This window comes from Oxyura jamaicensis, chromosome 20, assembly GCF_011077185.1.
Source record: "Oxyura jamaicensis isolate SHBP4307 breed ruddy duck chromosome 20, BPBGC_Ojam_1.0, whole genome shotgun sequence".
In the NCBI taxonomy this organism is placed as follows: Eukaryota; Metazoa; Chordata; class Aves; order Anseriformes; family Anatidae; genus Oxyura; species Oxyura jamaicensis.
The window spans coordinates 5334510-5353545 of NC_048912.1; the positions used below are offsets into that span (position 1 = coordinate 5334510).

General features: G+C 52.1%; 1 protein-coding gene across 4 annotated transcripts in view; it reads left to right on the plus strand.

Annotated features, from left to right (window-relative positions):
• RALY (RALY heterogeneous nuclear ribonucleoprotein) overlaps window positions 1–19036 on the plus strand; it is a 116909-nt gene that overhangs the window by 91799 nt on the left and 6074 nt on the right. For all 4 annotated transcript variants that reach the window (XM_035343949.1, XM_035343950.1, XM_035343951.1 and 1 more), the window contains 6 exons: window positions 3960–4224; window positions 9253–9325; window positions 16446–16493; window positions 16685–16845; window positions 17204–17317; window positions 18145–18290. In XM_035343949.1, coding sequence (XP_035199840.1) covers window positions 3969–4224; window positions 9253–9325; window positions 16446–16493; window positions 16685–16845; window positions 17204–17317; window positions 18145–18290 — 798 coding nt within the window. In that variant the 5' untranslated portion in view covers window positions 3960–3968. The remainder of the gene's footprint in view (window positions 1–3959; window positions 4225–9252; window positions 9326–16445; window positions 16494–16684; window positions 16846–17203; window positions 17318–18144; window positions 18291–19036) is intronic.

The following is a 19036-nucleotide window of genomic DNA, read 5'->3' on the forward strand; positions in this document are numbered from 1 at the left end:
TGAGCAAACGGGGATGACATTTTGGTTGTTACAATAAATGATGCAAGGTGAATGTTGCGTGCAAGAAGAGGTTACAAACGAATGGGACGGGAAAGGCAGAGGGGGCAGGTTTCTCCAGGAGTGCTGGTGCTGTGTGAGGGCCACAGGAGAGTGCTTGGCACCAGCCTGTTAAACGCCGGCATGTAGCTGATGGGGCTCCACACCTCGGGGTTGGACCCCAGCCTTGGACAAGTGCTCACGGGGCTGGTGGCTGAGGCTGTGGCTCCATCCCTGCCGGGGCAGGGGCAGGTATCAGGGGGCAGATGGCACTCAGAGGGCATCTCATCTGCAGAGACCTCGGGTCTGGGTTGGCTTCCTCCCAGGCCCTCCCAATGATGTGGCCATCACCCGGCCTCACCTTTAGTTTGCCATCTGGTGTCCCTGTCCCCTTGTTTGTCAGATGCTGCCATGGATCCTTCTGAAGTGGAGGCCCCAAGGGAAGCACCTGCGATGCTGCAGTGACCCTCTTCACCACTGGCACCCTCTGGAGCATGGCTACAGGATGAGAGGAAGGTGCTTGAGGAATTTGGAATGAAGACATGAAGGCCTCAGACCTGAGAGTGGAAGCAGGATCTTGCCTCCACTTCAGGGTGGGCAGTGCAGAATGAGGGAGCTGGAGGCTTCGCAAGGGCTTGAGAGGTCTCTCCTCAAGTCACTGGGTTATCTGGTTCCTGCCTGTAAAAGGCGGGGTTCATGTCTTACCTTCATGAAACAGATGTCAGGGGGTTGTTCCTGGCAATTTATCCCTCCTCAAAGTGAAGATACATATGATACCTGAGTGCCCACCTGAGAAACATCCTCATCCAGCTCCTTTGTTTTGAGAGAAAACAAAGAGCATGGACCAGGTCCACTGGCAGCAGCAGAGCCGAGTCACGTTGCCCCCATTGAGAAGAGGCAGCCCTCTAAATCTGAGAGGAAAAGCCTTGATTTACCCTGATTTACCCCGATTTACCTCCCGCTAGACCTTTCTGTTCTGTGCACTCTTTGCGCGGAGGCAGCTTAACCCACATCCCTCCCACGCCGGTTTAAGGAGCTCAGCACTGATGTAATTGGTGTTTACAGCTGCAAACAGCTGGTCGGAGATCAGACGGATGCAAATAACCCACTTCTGGGCTCGCCACAATTGGGGAAGTGTTTGGGCTTACAGCAGCTTTAGGGGTTTGGGGTAGCAGCTTAAAATTGGTCGGGGTGCGGAAAGGAGGTGTTGGGAGCCGGGATTATATTTTGGGTTGTTTAGCGCTGAAGCTGGAAGATGGAAATGCCTATTTTTGCCATCACAGCCCAGATGAGGGCAGCTTCAGAGACACCACTGCAGGGAGATCACACAGGAGACCGAGAGACAGGCTTTAACAGCAGGTCCTAAAGGCACCCAGAATTTCTTGCGGTTTCTCTGGTGGGAGCCCCGGGTGCCACAACAAGCTGCAGCAGGGCAGGGGCGTCCCAGCGCAGTGCTGCTGGCTCTGCAGGATTCGGATGTAGCTTCAGCACACAGGGTCGTGGGCAGCTATCAGCAGGGGTTGGGGACTTACATAATCTCTGCCAGACAAGGATGATGTGAGGTCGAAAGCTTTGGAGACCACACACCAGGGCAGAGCTGCTCTGAGGTAGAAATATGGGGACATCAGCAAAGGGAGTCACCGAGAGTAAAGTTGCACGAGGAAGCCAGTGCCCTGTGACATCGCTGACACCACGGGGCAGGGAGAGCCAGGGATGCTCAGCGGTCAGGCACATCCTTGGGAAGCAAGAACATCCGGGGCTACCAGGGCATGGGCACCCGCTGCGTGTGCAGGCTCCTGAAGGTCCCTCACAGCCTCAGCTGTCCCAGGGGATTAGTACAGCAATTTCCTAGGGAAAAAAAATAATTAAATCCTGTTCTTAGCTATTATTTCCAGGGTTTTTAGGAGCACTGTGTCTGTTACGAATTGTTTTAAAAATAATACAATAAAAGTCTCCGGCTACTGTAATCTGTAAGGGTGAAAAGGAAAATGTAATGAGCCAGGCTCAAAGTCCACCTTTTTTTTTTTTTTTTTTTCAATTGGATTTAGCAGGGAGATCATTTCCAGCTTCAGTGGCAGGTTAACAGAATCACGGGGGTGAGAGCTGGGTGAGATTTATTGCACGGTCGCATCCTCCCCTGCTCCGCGTGGAGCATCTGCCCTGCCAGGCGTCCCCAGCACTCTGTTGGGTCTGGCTTTAAATGATGAGAGGAACTGAGTGCCTGGTCCTCTGTGCTCGGAGAATCAAAAAGGCAGAGGTCTGGCAGCCCCAGCGTGTCTGGATAGAGCCAGTGACTGCAGTCAGTGTTCACCGTCCCCCTGTCTGCCTGGGTTGGGCTGCAGGCACCTTCTGGGCCAGGCAACTCTCCTCGGCTGTCTCACTGAAGCTGCAGATCCTGGAGACAGAGAGCTAGCAGTGACAAGCCCTAAAACACTGGTGCTTGTCTGTCTGCATAGAAATGCCATCAGGTAGAGTGGACTAGAGGAAGAAGCAGCCCATCCGGGTGTCCCAAGGGGCTGGTAGCTGAGCAGCCTGCTTCCGAAGGACATCTGTCACCTGCGGAGCCAAAATGGGGCGCACCTGGTGAAGGGGTGACATGGATAGTGACCCCCTGCTCTCCTCCTGCAGGTTTAGGGGGAGAGAGGAGCAGCCAGAGAGTTTGTGTCCTATGGGAGAAGTTATTTGCAGGAGAACGGGAAGGAGGACTTTGGTTCTTTGAAAGTCCTCGTGCAATTCCAAAGCACACGTCAGGAAGTGCCTCTGTGAGGACTGGGGGACAGACACTGCCTTTCCTTGGGGCAGGCAGCTCAAACAAACCCGCTTCTTCAGCCTGGAGAGCCAAAGGCCCACATCGGGTCAGAGGCCTGGGTCCCTGGAGGGGACAGGATGGTTCTGCAAGAGCCGGGGGGACCTGGGGGAGAGCAGCACCACGGTGTGCCTCATAAAGTCAGTACCTTCCCCAGTTCTGTGCCGCCTTTTCCCAGGTGAATATCACACTGTACGTGTGCAGTGCTCAATAGCGATCCGAAAACAGCCCCTCTGTTTCTGAGAGATGAAAATCAAACTAATATCTGTGGACAGCTGTAATTTTGGTTGCGGCAGCAATAGCAAGCCGCCTGATAGGCATCAAGACTAGATTTGATTTACCACAGTTCCCAGCCCTGTCCCTTCCTCCTCTTTATCTTGTGAATAGAAGAGGTGAAGCCTTTCCTCGGGGGCTGCCCGTGAAACACCCCCGGCAATGAACGTGGAGCCTTGCAGCTGGGGGACGCGGGTTGCAGCGGCTGCAAGCAGGCAGCTTGCGATTCCCAGGCTAACAGTGACACCTCCTGTTTGCACAGAATTCAGCTCGAAGCCCAGCATAGCAATGTGAGAGTCCAGGGATCAGCCAGGAGCTCGTGGGGTCCTTCACCACTTAAACCTCTTCGTGTGCACCCAGGAAAACGAAGCCCTCTCCTAGCCGCAGGTGCAGACCTGCAGGGTCAGGGCTGTCCTTGTGCGTGCCAACCTGCTCTGGGGGGTGCTGGGCAGAGGGGAGCCACAGGAGGGGGGCACGAGCACAAGTGCTGAATGCAAACCGCTTTTAAAAGAGCAGTCCTTGAGTTGTAATTAAGTATAGGCAGGTAAAAGCTATCCTTTAATAGCATTAAAGCTTTTATTTAGATGTAAAATGTGTTTAAATACTGCTTTGTCCCCCAGGAGCAACCAGCTTACGCTCAGAGGATCGGCCTGATAAATACATTTATTTCCACTGAGTGTGACAGAGTTCCCTCCCCAACACAGAGAGGTCTCCAGAGACCAGCTGAAGTTGAGGAGCTGGTTCCCTTGCTCCAGGCTTGCTGGGAGATTTATCCCCCGCCTCTCTTTGTAAGACTCGGGACATTTCCTTGTGCACTTCCCTGACTCCCCATTTGTTCATTCAGGTGTTCAAGATGTCATTGAAGGTGCAGACAAGCAACATCACAAACAAGAATGACCCCAAGTCCATCAACTCCAGAGTCTTCATTGGCAATCTCAATACAGCCGTGGTCAAGAAGTCAGATGTGGAGACCATTTTCTCCAAGTACGGACGAGTGGTGGGCTGCTCTGTTCACAAGGGCTATGCCTTCGTACAGTACTCCAACGAGAGGCACGCACGTGCCGCGGTCCTGGGCGAGAACGGGCGCGTGCTGGCTGGCCAGACACTGGGTAAGTCGTTCCTTCAGATTCTGTAGGTGTCCACGTGCAGCAAGGACTGGCTGATCCCTGAAGGATGGTCAAGGGATGGCCGGTCCAAGGTCAAGCAGGGACATTGAGCTGCAGGTCAGGGTCAGGTCCGGTGCTGGTTAGGGGGTCGGACACAACCCCAGGGACCCAGCAGGCACAGGCGGAGCTGTGACAGAGATGGAGACCAGCAACAAAGCTGTCCTACAGCACAGCTCAACAGGGACTTGATGAAGGTTCCCGGGCCCCGCAGGGCTGGCAGTCACTGTGAGGCTGGTCATGGCCACTGGGCACATTGTCACCCGCACGGCTGTGGCCGCAGCACAGGCTTAGGAGAGGTAGTGGGGGCTCTGGGTAAAAGCCCAGCCCTGAAAGACACTGGTGTGGAACCCATAATTTCAGGGTGCCTGGACCAAAATTACAGCAGCACAGCACGTGTATGGGTTCCCCTAGCATGACAAGAGATTTCATCTCCCATTCTTTCACCATTCAAAAGCCAGGTGTCTCATCGTGTCCCATTACCTGGGCATCCTCTGGTCAGCAGAGACAGGCACCTCTGGGTTTGAGCCTGGGACACCTGACCCAGGTCGGGATGGAGGTACCAGCCTTAGCCTTAGCCTGTCAAGAGAGGCAATAGCCTCGCTTGGACTATCACAGACCAGCTTTAGCCAGCTGATGTTAAATGAGGTAACTCTTCCCCCCACCAGATATTTGACAGTCTCTCCTCTGTGCTGCTGTGTGATAAGAAATACCAGACGAAACCACCCCAACTGCTCCCAGCTGCATCATTATTTTGCAGATTGGTCTGAAGGGTCACATGCTGAGAAGCCCTTGTCACCAGCTCTAAGCTGAGAATTGGAACTGAAGACAGTATTTTTAATGAAAATTTGTTATTTCCAAGCCTGCTACAGGCAGTGGTCACTGGACAATCAGGAAAGCGATTTGCAGCCCATTCCCACTCTGCTTCCAGCACAGCAGTCAGAAAGAAGTTACGTGCTCGGTCTGGTCTTTAAGCCAGCGTGCTCTTTCCATCCATGGTTTATTCAAATACCAGAAACTTTTCTTCACTTTTCTTCCTGTCAGCACAAAGCCAGGCTGAGGTGAGGGGCAGTGTGCCAGCTGTTCCAGCCCCGGCATTGCCCACATGCACAGGGCTGGTCGATACGAGAGCGAGGCGCCGGGGAGCCAAGGAGCCGTAGTGGCACTCCGGTCAGACGCCAGCGGGCAGCTGGGAGGCAGACAACACGTGGCCACTGTGCTGAAGAGAGAGATGCCTCTGCAAGTGTACAGTGCTAGAAACCTCTTACTGTCCTCTCAGGGCTGGTTCCAGAGGCATGGCGTGCTGACCAAAAGGTCTGTGCTGCACACCTGCTGGAGCAGGGGCACATTCGGCTCCCCTTCACCTGCCTTCTCTTTGTGAACACGTCCTGCCACAGAGGAGCTCAGTGTGCTTTCACATGATATCCATGGCCCGGTATAAACCTGGGTACACTCCCCTTTCTGTAGAACCCAGTGGAAAGGAAGAAGTGAATATGCCATACAATGTGGTTCAAAAATGTCTTTGCACAGAAGGCACAAAAAGAGGTGGTCACGGCCGCATAGGCTGTGCTGATGAGGAAGGATGGGATCGGACAGGCAGGGGGCACAACAGGCACATTGCTGAAGAGGCTGCCCCTGCCGCTTTTCGTGGTAGGACTGCCCTCCCCAGCCCACCTGCTTCCTGCCCTGGCGGGTATCTTCAAGCCAGAACCCGTGGATATAACCAGAACTGTCAAGCTTCAAAAGGAGGGTTCTGAACATGTGTCTCGGGCTGTGACACTTGATCAACCAAGCTCCTCGACCATGGTTGTTGGAACCGACGTCCCTTTCCAGCTCCATCCAGTGCAGGCACAAACCATCGCAGCTGCATCCTGCATGGCGGGAGGTCATGGGGAGTCACCACCCACACACTCAGGACAGTGCCCGGTGCAGGGGCAAAGCACCCCCGGGGGGGTACTGGGGCAGCAGCGTGCTATAGTGCCTCCTGTCCCCACTGCCAGCAGGTCCCTCAGCAGGACAGCGTCCCCACCCAAAGCCAGAGCCACTCCTGCATGCCAGGCCCCAGCTGTGGTGTCCCAGTTCTGGTAGCACTACGTGGCACAGTTTGCATGATCCAAGGAGCACATACTCCACCCATCTTCCCCATAGGGCTCTTGCAACCCCTTCAAATAGACTGTAGAAAAGCCAGGACTTGCAGAGCCCCTCAGGTGGAGGACTGCGGCTCTCGGTGGCTCCTGCTCCCTCCAGGAGCACAGCCGGCTGCGCTGCTGCAGGAATTGCACGGTGGCATGGGGTCCAGCCCTCTGCTCCCAAGCACCAGCGGCGATCTGCTCCCTGCCATCTCTGATGCCATGGCAGAACAAATGAGCAAGGCAGCAGCTCATCTTTCTAGCTGTCTTCTCCCACATAAGGTCAGCTCTCAAGCTAGGTGGTCTGGTAGCATTTATTCCATCTTTTCTTTTTGATTCTTCTTCCTTTATCAGCGGACAGGCAAACTGTCAGGCTTCCATTTTAACTGTTCAGCAAGATGTATCGTGAAATGGAGGTGTTTGGAAGCCACGTCTGTAGCCCATCCTGGGTCACGGGCTGCTTTGCAAGGCAGTTCCTGGCTACCTCTGTGGACAGCCCAGCCACTGCAGGAGGCCATCACCATTTCAGTGGGGGAGCTCTGCACTGGAATCTGGATCCACACCAGTAAGCTCGCCCTGCCTTCTCTACTTTCATTGTGGGCAGAGATGCCTGGTTATGAGCAGGGGGGACACACACTGCCATGAGCTGAGCAGATGGATACAGCAATGCTGAGGAGGGAGCCAGAATGGCAGTGGGTTGCAAAATCTGTCCAGGCTGGTGTGCATGCTGAGCTCTTGTCTCTCTTTGTTCACTGTCAAGGGAGTCAAGGGATCTTACTGCTCATCACCACTGCGGGTTGAAAGTACAAATTTCCTGCTCTGACTGCATGCCCTGATGAAGGCTCTGTAGTGCTATTTCTAGCAGCGCCTACCAACAAATTGAGCTAATTGTTGTCATTATCCACCGTTGGGCTTCCATTGCGTCTCCCTTGAAGGGTGTTGATCAGCATGGAGCTGTCATTAGCTCTCCGTTTTGCAAGAAGTGACTGGCAGCTGGCAAGATGCACCCTGACAGCAGAAAGGGTTCACAGCAGGGGAACTGGAGCTGAACAGGGATGTGTTCTGGGATGCACCAAAGAAGAGTTTATTCCTCTCTTCCTTTAAAGCATTGCCAAAAGCACTGCATTGCTCCAACAGGCCCACACTGGCAGCAGCTGCCCACAGAGCTGTCCTTTGTCCATGCACGTCCTTGTTCAGGCTCAACACACTTCTGGATGAAGGATGAAAGGTGAAAGGCCGCAAAGAAAACAAGCACTTGATGTGAATGTGCCCCCGCAACAGGCGCAGCAACAGGCGGCATGGCCACTGTGGGCAATTCACCCTTTGCTTGTGAGGAGCACACTTCAGGGCTCAGGTCTTGTGGCCAGCAGGAGGAGGGAAGTGCTGCCGTTAAGCAAATAAATGCAATTCCTTTCCATCTCCAGAAGCAACGCAGTTACACGTGCCCCACACAGTGTCCTGCTCTTGTCCTTTCCTGTCCCAGCCAGGAGAAGCACCCAGGGCCTCAGCCTAATGGCAGAGCAATGACAGAGTGGCGGCCTGAAACCACACTTACAAGGATAAGCTCCAGCTTCAGCAGGAATGGTGTGTCATGCTAGACCCTAAAAGGCAAGCTGAGGAAGGCACTGGGGCAGGGGGAGCGTGTCCGTGCTGCAGCAGACCCCTGTCAGCACTGCCCCAGCAGGCACTGGCTGGGAAACTGCCATGGGAAGGGATCCTGTGCTGCTTCTCAGCCTGTTCCAGCAGTGCTGCAGCTTTCTTAAGCTCCCGCAGATGATTTTCATGGTTACTTCTGGTCATTTTTCCAGCTGTTTATTTTGATGGTGAGCCGCTCAGCTGGGCCCCATTATTTCCCCATGAAGTCCCATGCTCACTTCATGCAGCATGAAAAAAGCAGTGATTGGTAGGACCAGGACGTAAACCTGTTGAGTTTCACAGCATACCCTGCAAGTCCTGAAGAGAGGAGAACTTAAATCCCCCAGCTGGCAATGTCAGCTCCACAAACCCGGAGCCCCAGGTGTACATCTTCAAGTCCACCTGCACGTCAGAGGCTGCAGCCAGTGCAGCTGGCTCAGCACACAGACCTGCCCCGGTGCTGTGGGGCAGCCCATGCCCAGCCCCATGCAAACGGTGCTTTTGGGCTACCTGAGGACATCCAGCCTCATGTGCTTGGATCTGCCATGCCCAGAGGCACTTATACAGAGCCTGACCTGTGGTCACTCTCAGTATTGGATTGCCACGCTCTTTGCAGGCTCCATGAAATTGGCTCTATCTCTTTATTCTCACGTCAAAAGCGCATTTGACAGTGAAGCCGAGGAGAGGAATTTCCTCCGCAGATTAGAGCAGCTCATTCTCACCTTCCCTCATTGAAGATGTGCCCGAGAGATCAACTGGGGTGACTGCAGGCGTGCACCTGCACTCTGTGCACCTTTTAATGCATCCCAGTCCAAAGCGATGCCTGGGTGGCTTGTGCTTAACATTCATTTTTATTCTAGAAGGAGCAAGAGGTAAATCATAACTACCAGTTAGCAGCATGCAGCAGTTTTCTGTAGTCTGTGCCTTATCACCACAGCACTGAGTTCTCCTGGGAAGCCTGCCCTGAATTTGTGTTAGATTGTTTCTGGGTTAGATTGTGTTGGGAGGGGGCTTGATTTTGAAAATAAGTGCTTAGAAGTTTTGTAAAAGAAAAGGGAGAGGCTTGCTGGGTTCGGGAATGTGTGCCCAGCAGGGACCAGCTAAAGGCAGGCAGGAGTGCAGTGGGTCTGTCTGACCTTGCCTTGATCCGCCATCAGGCACGGCTCCCGGTGGGCACAGCCGTGTAATGCTGCAGCTTTGTTCATTGCAGATATCAACATGGCCGGGGAACCCAAACCCAACAGACCTAAAGGGCTGAAGAGAGCAGCCTCCGCGTTATACAGGTAGGTCTCCGCTGTGCCACCTCCCTGCAGCAAGGTCTCCGGACAGGTATTTCCTTCTGGCCAGGGCTGATTTTCCTGAACTGCCCCCTGGGCCATTTGTGCACGTTCAGATTTTCTCCTCCCGTGGCCTTTTCTGATCCTGGCCTTTGCAACACCCCTCAGGGCTAGGCTGAAGGGAGAAGAGTCAGCAGGAAGCCACGACGGCAGACCCAAGGTTGGCCGAGACCCGTGGTGTTGTGAGACTGCACCTGGGCATGGCCTGGCCCGTGGGCGGTGCTGGGCCTGGAGCCCACTGTAGTGGCTCTTGCCAGGTGTTGGGGACAACAGGGGTAATTTCGGGAAAGATGCTGGAGAAAAGGGCAAAAGAAGAATAACATAGAAAGGGAGACAGGAAGGGAAGAAGGTGGGAGGGCAACAAGTGCAACAAGTGGAGGTGGACCAAGGAGGTGACCGGGAGAGGCCCTGAGGGAACCTGTGCTGGCAGCAGCAGAGAAGAGGACAGCAAACAAGGGACAGAAGGGACAATGGTACATGACATAGGTCTGTGGGGGACGCAGGGTGTCACAGATGTTAGAGCGAGCCTTCAGTGCCACTGTTGCCAACTCCAGAGACTTCACCGTAATTCTCACAATAATTGAAGATTTTAATTGAAGCCTCACAGCCTGGAGTCATGGCAGTGTGGGAGAAATTCATTATGTTCTTGCTCCTGAGGTTACAGAAAGGAAAACTTAAAAAGGTATTTTGAGAGTGCCCCACGGGTTTGAGAACCAAAAAACAAATAACAAGATCCCAAAATGCATTTTTTTTTATAAATTCTCATGATTTTTGTACCAGTTTCATGGTATGGAGACCACTGAGTCAGGATTTGGAATGTGTGATGTTGGGAATAAAATTAGTATCAGTGCTATAGGTGGGTGTTATAACAAAAGAAAACGAGAGAACTGTGGCTTTTTCTATAAAAAGAAGTGAGAGGGATAAAGAGAAAGGAAAAAAACTGTGATCCAGACTCAGTCCAATACCAGTGTGCTAGTATATGGCAAACCTTAGCAGTGGCAACGTGCTTCTGATGCAGGCAAACCCACCAGAGCTTCCGAAACCCTCCCATGACACCCCCAAGGCACCTCCTGAGTCCTTCCCTGGGCCTCGCAGCTGAGTTCTTTGCAGCTCTCACCAGACAAACATTTGCTGCCATCCTGGACCAGCACTTCCTTCCCTTTTCCACCCACCTGGGCTCATAGGACTTCTTGACCAGCCAGACCCAGCTGTCCCTGCAGAGGTAGCCTAGCCAAGCCACTGTGGCCTTGAAGAGCAGCCAAGAGGATCACACCTGCCCCCTGCATCCCGTGGTCCAGCAAAGCCAGCTTCTCTTTATGCTAGGCTCCCAGGGTGACCGGGGCCACACCAGGCAGACTGTGGGTGTCCCATGTGGCTGGTGTTGGCTCAGCTGTTTTCTGTCTCCTCAGCTACAAGGAGGAAAGAGATGCTGGGAGAGCAACCAGCATCACCCATTTCCCGCAGGTTTCCCTTGGACAGATGGCACAGGGCACTTGGGCTGCCAGTTCAAGAGCTTCCACCTGCAAAAACACCCTGAGACAAAAGACCCCAAAAATGCACCGAAACCCCGAGCTCTTCGAGCTAGGTCTCATGCACTTCGCGCTGGCTGCAAATCACTCAGGAGGCTCATTGTGGATGTCACCCAGCTTGGCCCTTAGCCAGAGTTTGGCCCTCTGGATTCACAGGGGGAAAATGTGCATCTGTGCATCATCCACACTGACGTATGGAAATGGATATGACACAAATCCTTCTATTTATTTGCACATGCATGACTTGCGTGGTGCTGGTAGCCATACTGCAAATCAGTTAATTCCATACATCATGTGATAAAGAGCATTTTTTGTCAGCATTTACTCCTCATCCATGCCTTGACTACTAATCCTCTTCTGCTGAAACAACCAGTATTTCAGACTTCCAGGCTGCCATGTAGATGAAGAGAGAGAAGTTTGCTTCCTCCCACAAATAAGGATATGCTAAAATATGGGCCAGAGAACTACACTGCTCTGAGCTTCAGCAATATTTCATCCCAGATTGGTGACAGATTTAAACTTTGCCATCTGGACTAGCAAAACTTACGATATCTCGTGGAAAGCCAGGAATCCAGGTTTGCAGTGAGCCATGGTTATAGCTTCTCCTAACCATCATACATTTTTCTAAACATCAGACATCAAAAATCACAGTGCTATCATTTATGAAAGTGTGGTGTTAAACACCTAAGATTAGTTTTTCAATGGTTGCATTTTATTTTACCTAACTCTAATTCTGCATGAGAAAAGTACTACAGAAGGCAAGGCAAGGGTTATCTCATTTTGGACACAGAGGAGGCAAAAATGGTGGCATTCTTATTTGGTCCATCAGCCCCAGAGTAATATTTGGGTGTTCAGTGCAAATCCCTTGGGTTGTAGCCTCCCATCTACCTCCAAGCAGGTAAAACATACCCCACACACCATCATGAGTTTTCTAAGATGTCTCTACAAAACCTAGACCTTCAGCCAGTGTAAAGCCTTGCTGCCATCACTGCTCTGCCTACATCCCTTCAGGGCCACCCTCCCTCAGCCTGTGCCTTTGCCCGAGCATCTCCTTGCACGCAGAAAGTCTCCTCCGTGCTCCCAGCCTGTGCCCCGGCCACCGCTGCTCAACACAGATGTGCCTGGAATTGCTGCAAACGAGTTAGCGAGGCTGGCTGCAAAACAAGCTTGTCTTTTGACCATGTCCCCCAGGTCTTCACATGCTGTGTCTCAAAACCGTTTGCCTTCTGGCAGGACATGTTTCACCTGCCTAGCACACGTCCAGACAGGGTTTCCTGGGGCATTTGGGGCCACAGCCAGGTCGGTGCCAGTGCCCCTGCCGTGCTTGTGTTTTGGCTGCTCCTTGCTGAGGGCTGTGCAGAGAAGATGACTCTGCCCTGGGACCAGCTGCGGGGCACTGGGGTGGGCAGCACTGTGGTTCACCATGGGTCCCTGCCTGTCCCAATGGTGGTGGTGCCCATGTTGCTCTGTAGCCGAAGGACAGCCAGCTTTGGGACAACCTGAGCAAGTCTTGCAAGGGCCCCCAAGTTCCAAGCAGCTCGGTGGACACAAACCTCCGCAGACACCTTCACAGCCCCTGGATGCAAGTGGGCAATGACCTCACGGCCCAGCTGACATCAATGTCCTTCGCTGTACCCACTGCACTCAAAAAGCTGGTGTTGAACCACCTGCAGCCAACAGACCCACTCCTCCCACATCTCAGCTGTGGTGCTGGGATCAGTGACAGTCCTGCAAGCCCTGGTGCCAAACCCATGCGCAGGGCTGAGAAGCAACCCCAGGGCAGAGCAGGAGGTGGGCAATGGCACCATCGGGTCCAGCACTGATTAAGAGGAATGGTGCACGCTGTCCCAGAACTTCTGCAGACCTAGCATCTTGGAAATGCCGTGTTCTCTTCCAGCATTTCTCTCCCAGCTTCCTGCTACTTCAGCTAGTTGCAGGAGAAAAGAATCTCACACCAGATGTGCAAGATTTTAAAAGCTCACTATTTAATTATGGCTAGATATTCCAAGTAGCATTTCAGCAGATATTGTTTCTATTACTGCAATAATTAAGATTATGCAATCGTTAATAGGAGGATCTGAGCACATGTCAATTGTGATTATCAGTGCAGGGCTGTCAGCCAGGTAATTAAAAGCACAGCCACTCAGCTTTACATTTACTGCTCAGGTACGTGCTCAGAAACGGCACTACAAATGTAATGTAAATGCAGCACCTAAAAACAATTGCCCTTCACTTAGAAATGTGTGGATTTTGAACCTTTGTGAGTCATTTATAAATGTTGTTTAATTGCTATAGGAAAACAATGCAGAAGAAATGCATCACGAGCTGGAAGCATCATGCTACTTGACATGGCCTTAAAGGCTTCTGCTGCCTCTCTCTCTGCTTGTCCCTGCTTTAGTTGTAAAGGGCACGATGACACCAGCTGATTGAAAAATGGCAGAAATTATTCCTGTACACAAAGGAGGCTCTGCCAGTTCACTGAATAATGATCCATCCGTTTCAGGAAGGTGTATCTAACGTGCCGTGAAATTATCAGCACGCAGGTTCCAGGTAAACCACTGAAGCTAGGCACTCGCTTTTTAGTCGTATTCTGTATTCCTGTTGGAAGACCTGCCTTTTGCTCTGCACCTGACTTCCAAGGATGCTGGTAAAGGCACCCAGCCACTGCCTCCCTCCTCCCACAGCCTCCTGACTGGCTTTGTCTGTTAAGCCGTGACCTGACTCATGTTATAGCAGCGTCCCACAGTCACAGACTTCAGAAAAATCCCTGACTTAAGCCCACTGCCTTCTCCTTTGAGGGCTGTGTCATGCTTTGCAGGTGTTGAAAGAGGCTGGGGTCGGAGTTTTTGCCATCCCCCGCTGACCTGAGTCCAAGGCGGACTCATCTCACATACGTTCAGCCTTCTACGCTATTGAGGCTTTCGTGCGGTCTGGTTGTCTGGGCTCCCTTTGTGCTTGCTGGCTAAAAAAGCCTTTCTTCAGTGCAGTTCACCTGGCGTCATGGCACATGTCTGCCTCTGGCTGGGATAAACCATGACATGAAACTACCTCTGGCTTGGATTTATGTCATTACATTCCCAGCATCTGAAGCTCAGCGAGATGAATCCCTCTGGTTTTGGACAAGTCAGATTCCAGGAGCTGCCGGCCATGTGCTGAGCCCGTGGTGTCCACACCCCAACTGATGGGGCCTGGAGGAAAAGCCAGCTCGGGCCGAGTCCCAGAAGCATGACAGAGTTGTGCCAAATTCCCCCTAAGCTTTGTGTTGCTCATCAGGGAATGATCTAAAACTGCCTCATGATCTCAAGTGAGCTTCCCAGCAAGAGCTGGTCCTGCTTCTTCTGTGAGCTTTACGGAGAGGTTACCACTGTCTTCTCCTGCCTGTGGATCCAGAGAACATTGGTGGCATTGTTAGAGCTAGCCAGAAGCATTTCACCAGAGCCTGTCAGGTTTGACAAATATTACAGAATTGTATCAATTTCATTTTAGTTGCATCTAAAGAAAGAAAAAGAAGAGTGAGAGCCTGACGTTGTAGAAGCATCCTTGTTCGGTTTTCCTTTCCAATGACATCCTATTTTGATTTGATTCTGTGTTTATTGGATTCAAACAGAATTGGAGTCAAACATACTTGATGATTAAAATAGATTGAAGTTCCGAGGGGAGCTGCTGTTCTATAGCATTTTCTATATTTCCAAATTTCATCCTGGGGCCGAATGAAAATCAAGTTATTTGTCTTGAAATGCCACATGAAAATATGTTTCCTCTGTCCATATGAACACGCTGGTTAGATTCCAGCAAGAGTTGGCGTGGTAGGAATTGCCTTTCCCTTTCAGCTGAGAAAAGCATACCAGGGAATAAATGCAGATCACGCAGCGTTTGGGTGGAAGACTGCTGGGACAGCTGTTTCTGCTCTTTGAGGCCAGCAGGTACCGTGTCCACAAGTCAGGTCAGAAGGAGACGGTGCCAAGGCTGAAAATACGCTGAAATTTATCTATGCTGAGGCTTTCAGCAAAATGGCTTTTTTGTGTGTGTGTGTGTGTGATGAAATTGAATTTGGAAGGCTTTTGGAGATAACAGCTCTGTAGTCACACCTTCCCTGTTCCTCAGTGCAGGAACCTGCACCCAGCACCCCAGCCCAGGCGCAGAGCTGGCCATGGATGGTCAGTGGGTCAGCATCTGCTCGGAGACAAGGTTCAGCACAAAACCACTTCCAGCTGCCAAAAGAGGCAGTAGGTGCAAATGCTGCCTTGTTGTCTGTAACTTGCACCAAGTCCCCTTGGCTCCAACGGAGCCCAGCTGTCCTCAGCCAGCCAGAGGTGTGCTTCGGGTCCCCAGAGGCACAGGCTTTCCCTGCACATGGCTGCAGGTGACCAGGGAACTCAGGAACTCCAAGGAACAGGGAAAGTCCCATGCTGGAAACCAGCTGGTTGCTGAAATCAAAATATTAGGTGGGAAGCCCAGTGCCAGTGTAGGCAGGACAGACACCCTGGGCCAACATGAGCCATGCTTCCTGCCAGCCAGCCAGCCTTTTTGTCACTTGTTGCCTAGGATGCAGGACACCAACTTTACCCTCCAGGCTACATACTTGAGTGCTCATCCTTCCCTCTTCCCATCACTGTCTCCTTCTTCCCATTAGTGTTTTTTTTTTATTTATAAGCCACTAAATGGGTTCATGACACAGGATAGAGCTTTTGCTTTCAGGGGCTGTGATAACCATTCTCTTTGTTCAGAGCAGAGCAGAGGGAACGTCAGCATAACTTCCTCATAAAGCAGCAGCAATTCGGGCAGCAGCAGATGAGGGAACCAGACGCTGTGCCCAGCTGGGGGTACCTGCTCTGTTCAGCAGCATTGCTCTTCCACAGCGTGCCTCTGCTGCAAGCGTGCTGGAGCATCAGCCAGCACAAGAGCACTCCAAAGAGCTGTGATTGCCCTCTGCAATCCCCTGTTTTGTCTTGCCTTGTGAAAAAAAAAAAAAAAAAAAATCACCTGCAGCAGGAGAGAAAACACATTACTGGGTCCCCAGGGAGTGTCAGAGGTTGCTCTGACCTTGGGTTAAAATGCAGCTCAAGCCTAAGAAAACAGGAGGTGGGCAGGGTCTTGCTGAGGCGACGGAGGTTTAAACATCCTTGCTAGCAAAAATGTTAAATTAATAAATACCCCCTTCTTCATGACTTCTTCCTCAACAATTACATACGGTAAGGCAAAATCTCACCCAGGTAGAGCAGGTAAAGCTATGTCCTTCTGGAGCCCCCAGGAGCTCCCCAGACTCAGCTGCCACTTCGGACATGGACATCCCCTCAGGGAGTTGGTGGACCTTTGTCCCCAGCCCGTTTGTAGCTTTCAATCCATCTGCACTTCTTCTTGTTTCTCCTCCAGATAGCCAGGTTCGTGCCAACATCACACCTCCAGTGTGTTCAGCCCCCAAATCTTTCTCCAGGCTCAGACCAGCCCCATGGCCAGTCAGGACCATGGCGGTGGGGCGGATGTGGTAGTGAGTTACCAGCGTTAATTAACATGTGCCGTCCTGACTCTTTCTGCAGCGGCTACGACTTCGACTATGACTATTACAGAGACGACTTCTACGACAGGTGAGCTGGGGAGGCGGCAGCCAAAGGGGCTTTCTGTGGGGCGGGCGGTGCAGAGAGGCCACAGCTCCAGCCGTGGGGCGCGAGGCGGGGTGGGCACAGGCCCTAGCAGTGGCATCCGATGTCTGGGCTTGGCAGGGCCTGGGCTGGGCGTGCTTCAGCTCCTGCTTCACCCTCTGCGTTCCCCCCCGAAGGCTCTTCGAGTACCGGGGCCGAGTGTCTCCAGTGCCCAGGGTGGTCCCGGTGAAGCGGCCGCGGGTCACTATCCCCCTTGTCCGGCGCGTCAAGGCGACGCTCCCCGTCAAGCTCTTCTCCCGATCGGCTGCCATTGCCAACAGCTCGGCCAAGCTGAAGCGTGAGTATGTGCGTGCAGCCCGGGCACTGGCCGTACACCCAGCACTGTCCCCAGCCTCCAGCCAGGTACCTGCAAGGCTGGGTGCTCCCAGGGAAAAACCTTAAAAACCCCAAAACATCTGCAGCAAAAGCCCAGTGAGGGCTTTTCAGAAGCCTGTGGGCTGCAAACGTGGCAGGGGAAGGTACAAGGGATCATCCTTCAGTGAGCGTACGGTCACCACCAGTGCTGTAACGGGACTGACGAGCTGTCGAGGGGCTGTGGTGCAGGAGAGCTCATTGCTCGTCTCAGCAAAGTTTCTGCCCCTCTTTCATCAAAGCCCATGTCGGCTGACATCTCTCTGTTTTTCTTTCCTTCCAAGTGAAGTGCAGCGAGCTGCAAACGATCAAAACCGAGCTGACGCAGATCAAGTCCAACATCGATGCTCTGCTGGGCCGGCTGGAGCAGATTGCTGAGGAACAGAAACTGTCCACAGGTCAGTTGGGTGTGTACAGGTGCCTGAGGGCTGGCCTGAGGCAAAGACCCCACCAGAGCTGGGTTTCAGGCCCATCACAGCTTGTAGCATCCTCTGGGCACCAGCACTGAAGCATCTCCCCCACGACCCAGGTGGGGGGGCTCAGACACAGTACAGGAGGTTTCTGTAGCCCCAGCCCAGATAAGGGAACTTTGCTAACAAACATGAAGATAAAAAGTCCCTGCCCTGAGGAGTTTAAAATTCTGCTCAGTGGTAAGTTCTCAGCTCCAAGCTCTCAGCTGTGTCTTGGAGAGGGAGGGTGCTGCTTTCTGAGGGTACTTCGTTCTTTTCTTGTCATGGAAATTCAAAGCTGAAGCAAGTGAACACACCGATCTGTTTCTCTCAGGAGAAAAATCACAGAAATGCTAGGTGCTGTTGAAGCATCACTGCGAAAAAAGTGGTCAAGATTCGGAAAACGTCTTTGCCGACAGTTATATGGGCTGCCAAAATCACATGCCAAAATTCCTCAAATTATGGAATTGGGTTTAAAATTGTGAGATTTATTTTTTTTTCTTTTTTAGTACAGGTTTTATTTTTTTTTTTAATTTGCTTTCTTGTTTGGGTCACTTCTGCCTCACACACACACACACATTGGCCTGCTCTGCCTACTCCTGGATTTCTTTCCAGCAGCTCCTTCAAAAGCAGCAAAACTTCCCACTGCAGAATAAACCCTAGATCCATTATTTACATACCGACTCAATTCTGGAGCCTCCGGCTGAGTCTGATCAGGCTGCAGCCACTGTCTCCCCCAGCCCCTGATCCTGCTGGCTTGGCTCTTGCTCTCACAGAGGTACGGAAGAAGGCGGACAGCAGCAAAAGTGAAGTCTCACAGGAAGACACAGCATCAGAGGCAGAGGTCAACACGGAGGAGCCGCTGAATGGGGATGAGGGAGAGGAAGAGGGAATCGCACGGGATGAGTGTGAAGATGAACTGGTAAGAGCAGTTGGGTGCTACATTCCTCCAGCCAGGGGAGTTGAGTAATGGACCACAGTTTTACTGTAATGTATTAAACCCCCAGGAAAATAGTTTTTCCTTCCTAAAAGGAAATTGTTGTATTTAATCCCATGATTGTTCACAGCTTGTTCTTTCTAACTGTTAAGCTGCTTGCAAAAGCTTTGACCTAGCAAGTGGTGGAGAAAGACAGTTGGCTCCTGAAATTCAGACTGTATTTATCCTTGATTTCACAACATTTAATTAATGGTTAAAATAAGTTGCTTTGCTCCAGAGGAAGTGGATCTCGAATGAATTGAAACATGCCAAGGACAGGCCGTGTTGTATTAACCACACTTTCCTAACAATGGGCATTTGCAAGGGCCTTTTGTCTGGATGGGCACCAAATTGCACAAGTGTAGTTATAAAGTCTCAGCAAGCCGCTGTGCTTGAAGCTGTACATCCATGGCAAGGGCAGCGCTTTTCTCTGAGCGTGGCTAGCCTGATTTTATCCACGTCAGCCCTGCTGCCTTTTGTTCTGCCCTAGACAGGGACTGAAGAACTCAGTGAGCGGGTTTTGTGGGCCGCTCCCAGGTGCCACAGCACTGGTGGCAGCAGAAGTGAGGATGGAGCTCACCATCCCTTTCTCCATCCTCACCCCATCATGGGCTGACCACACAGCACTTCACACCTGCAGCACTCTACCTGTGGCCAAAGATCTCAAAACTCTTGCCAGCTGATCGCAGTCT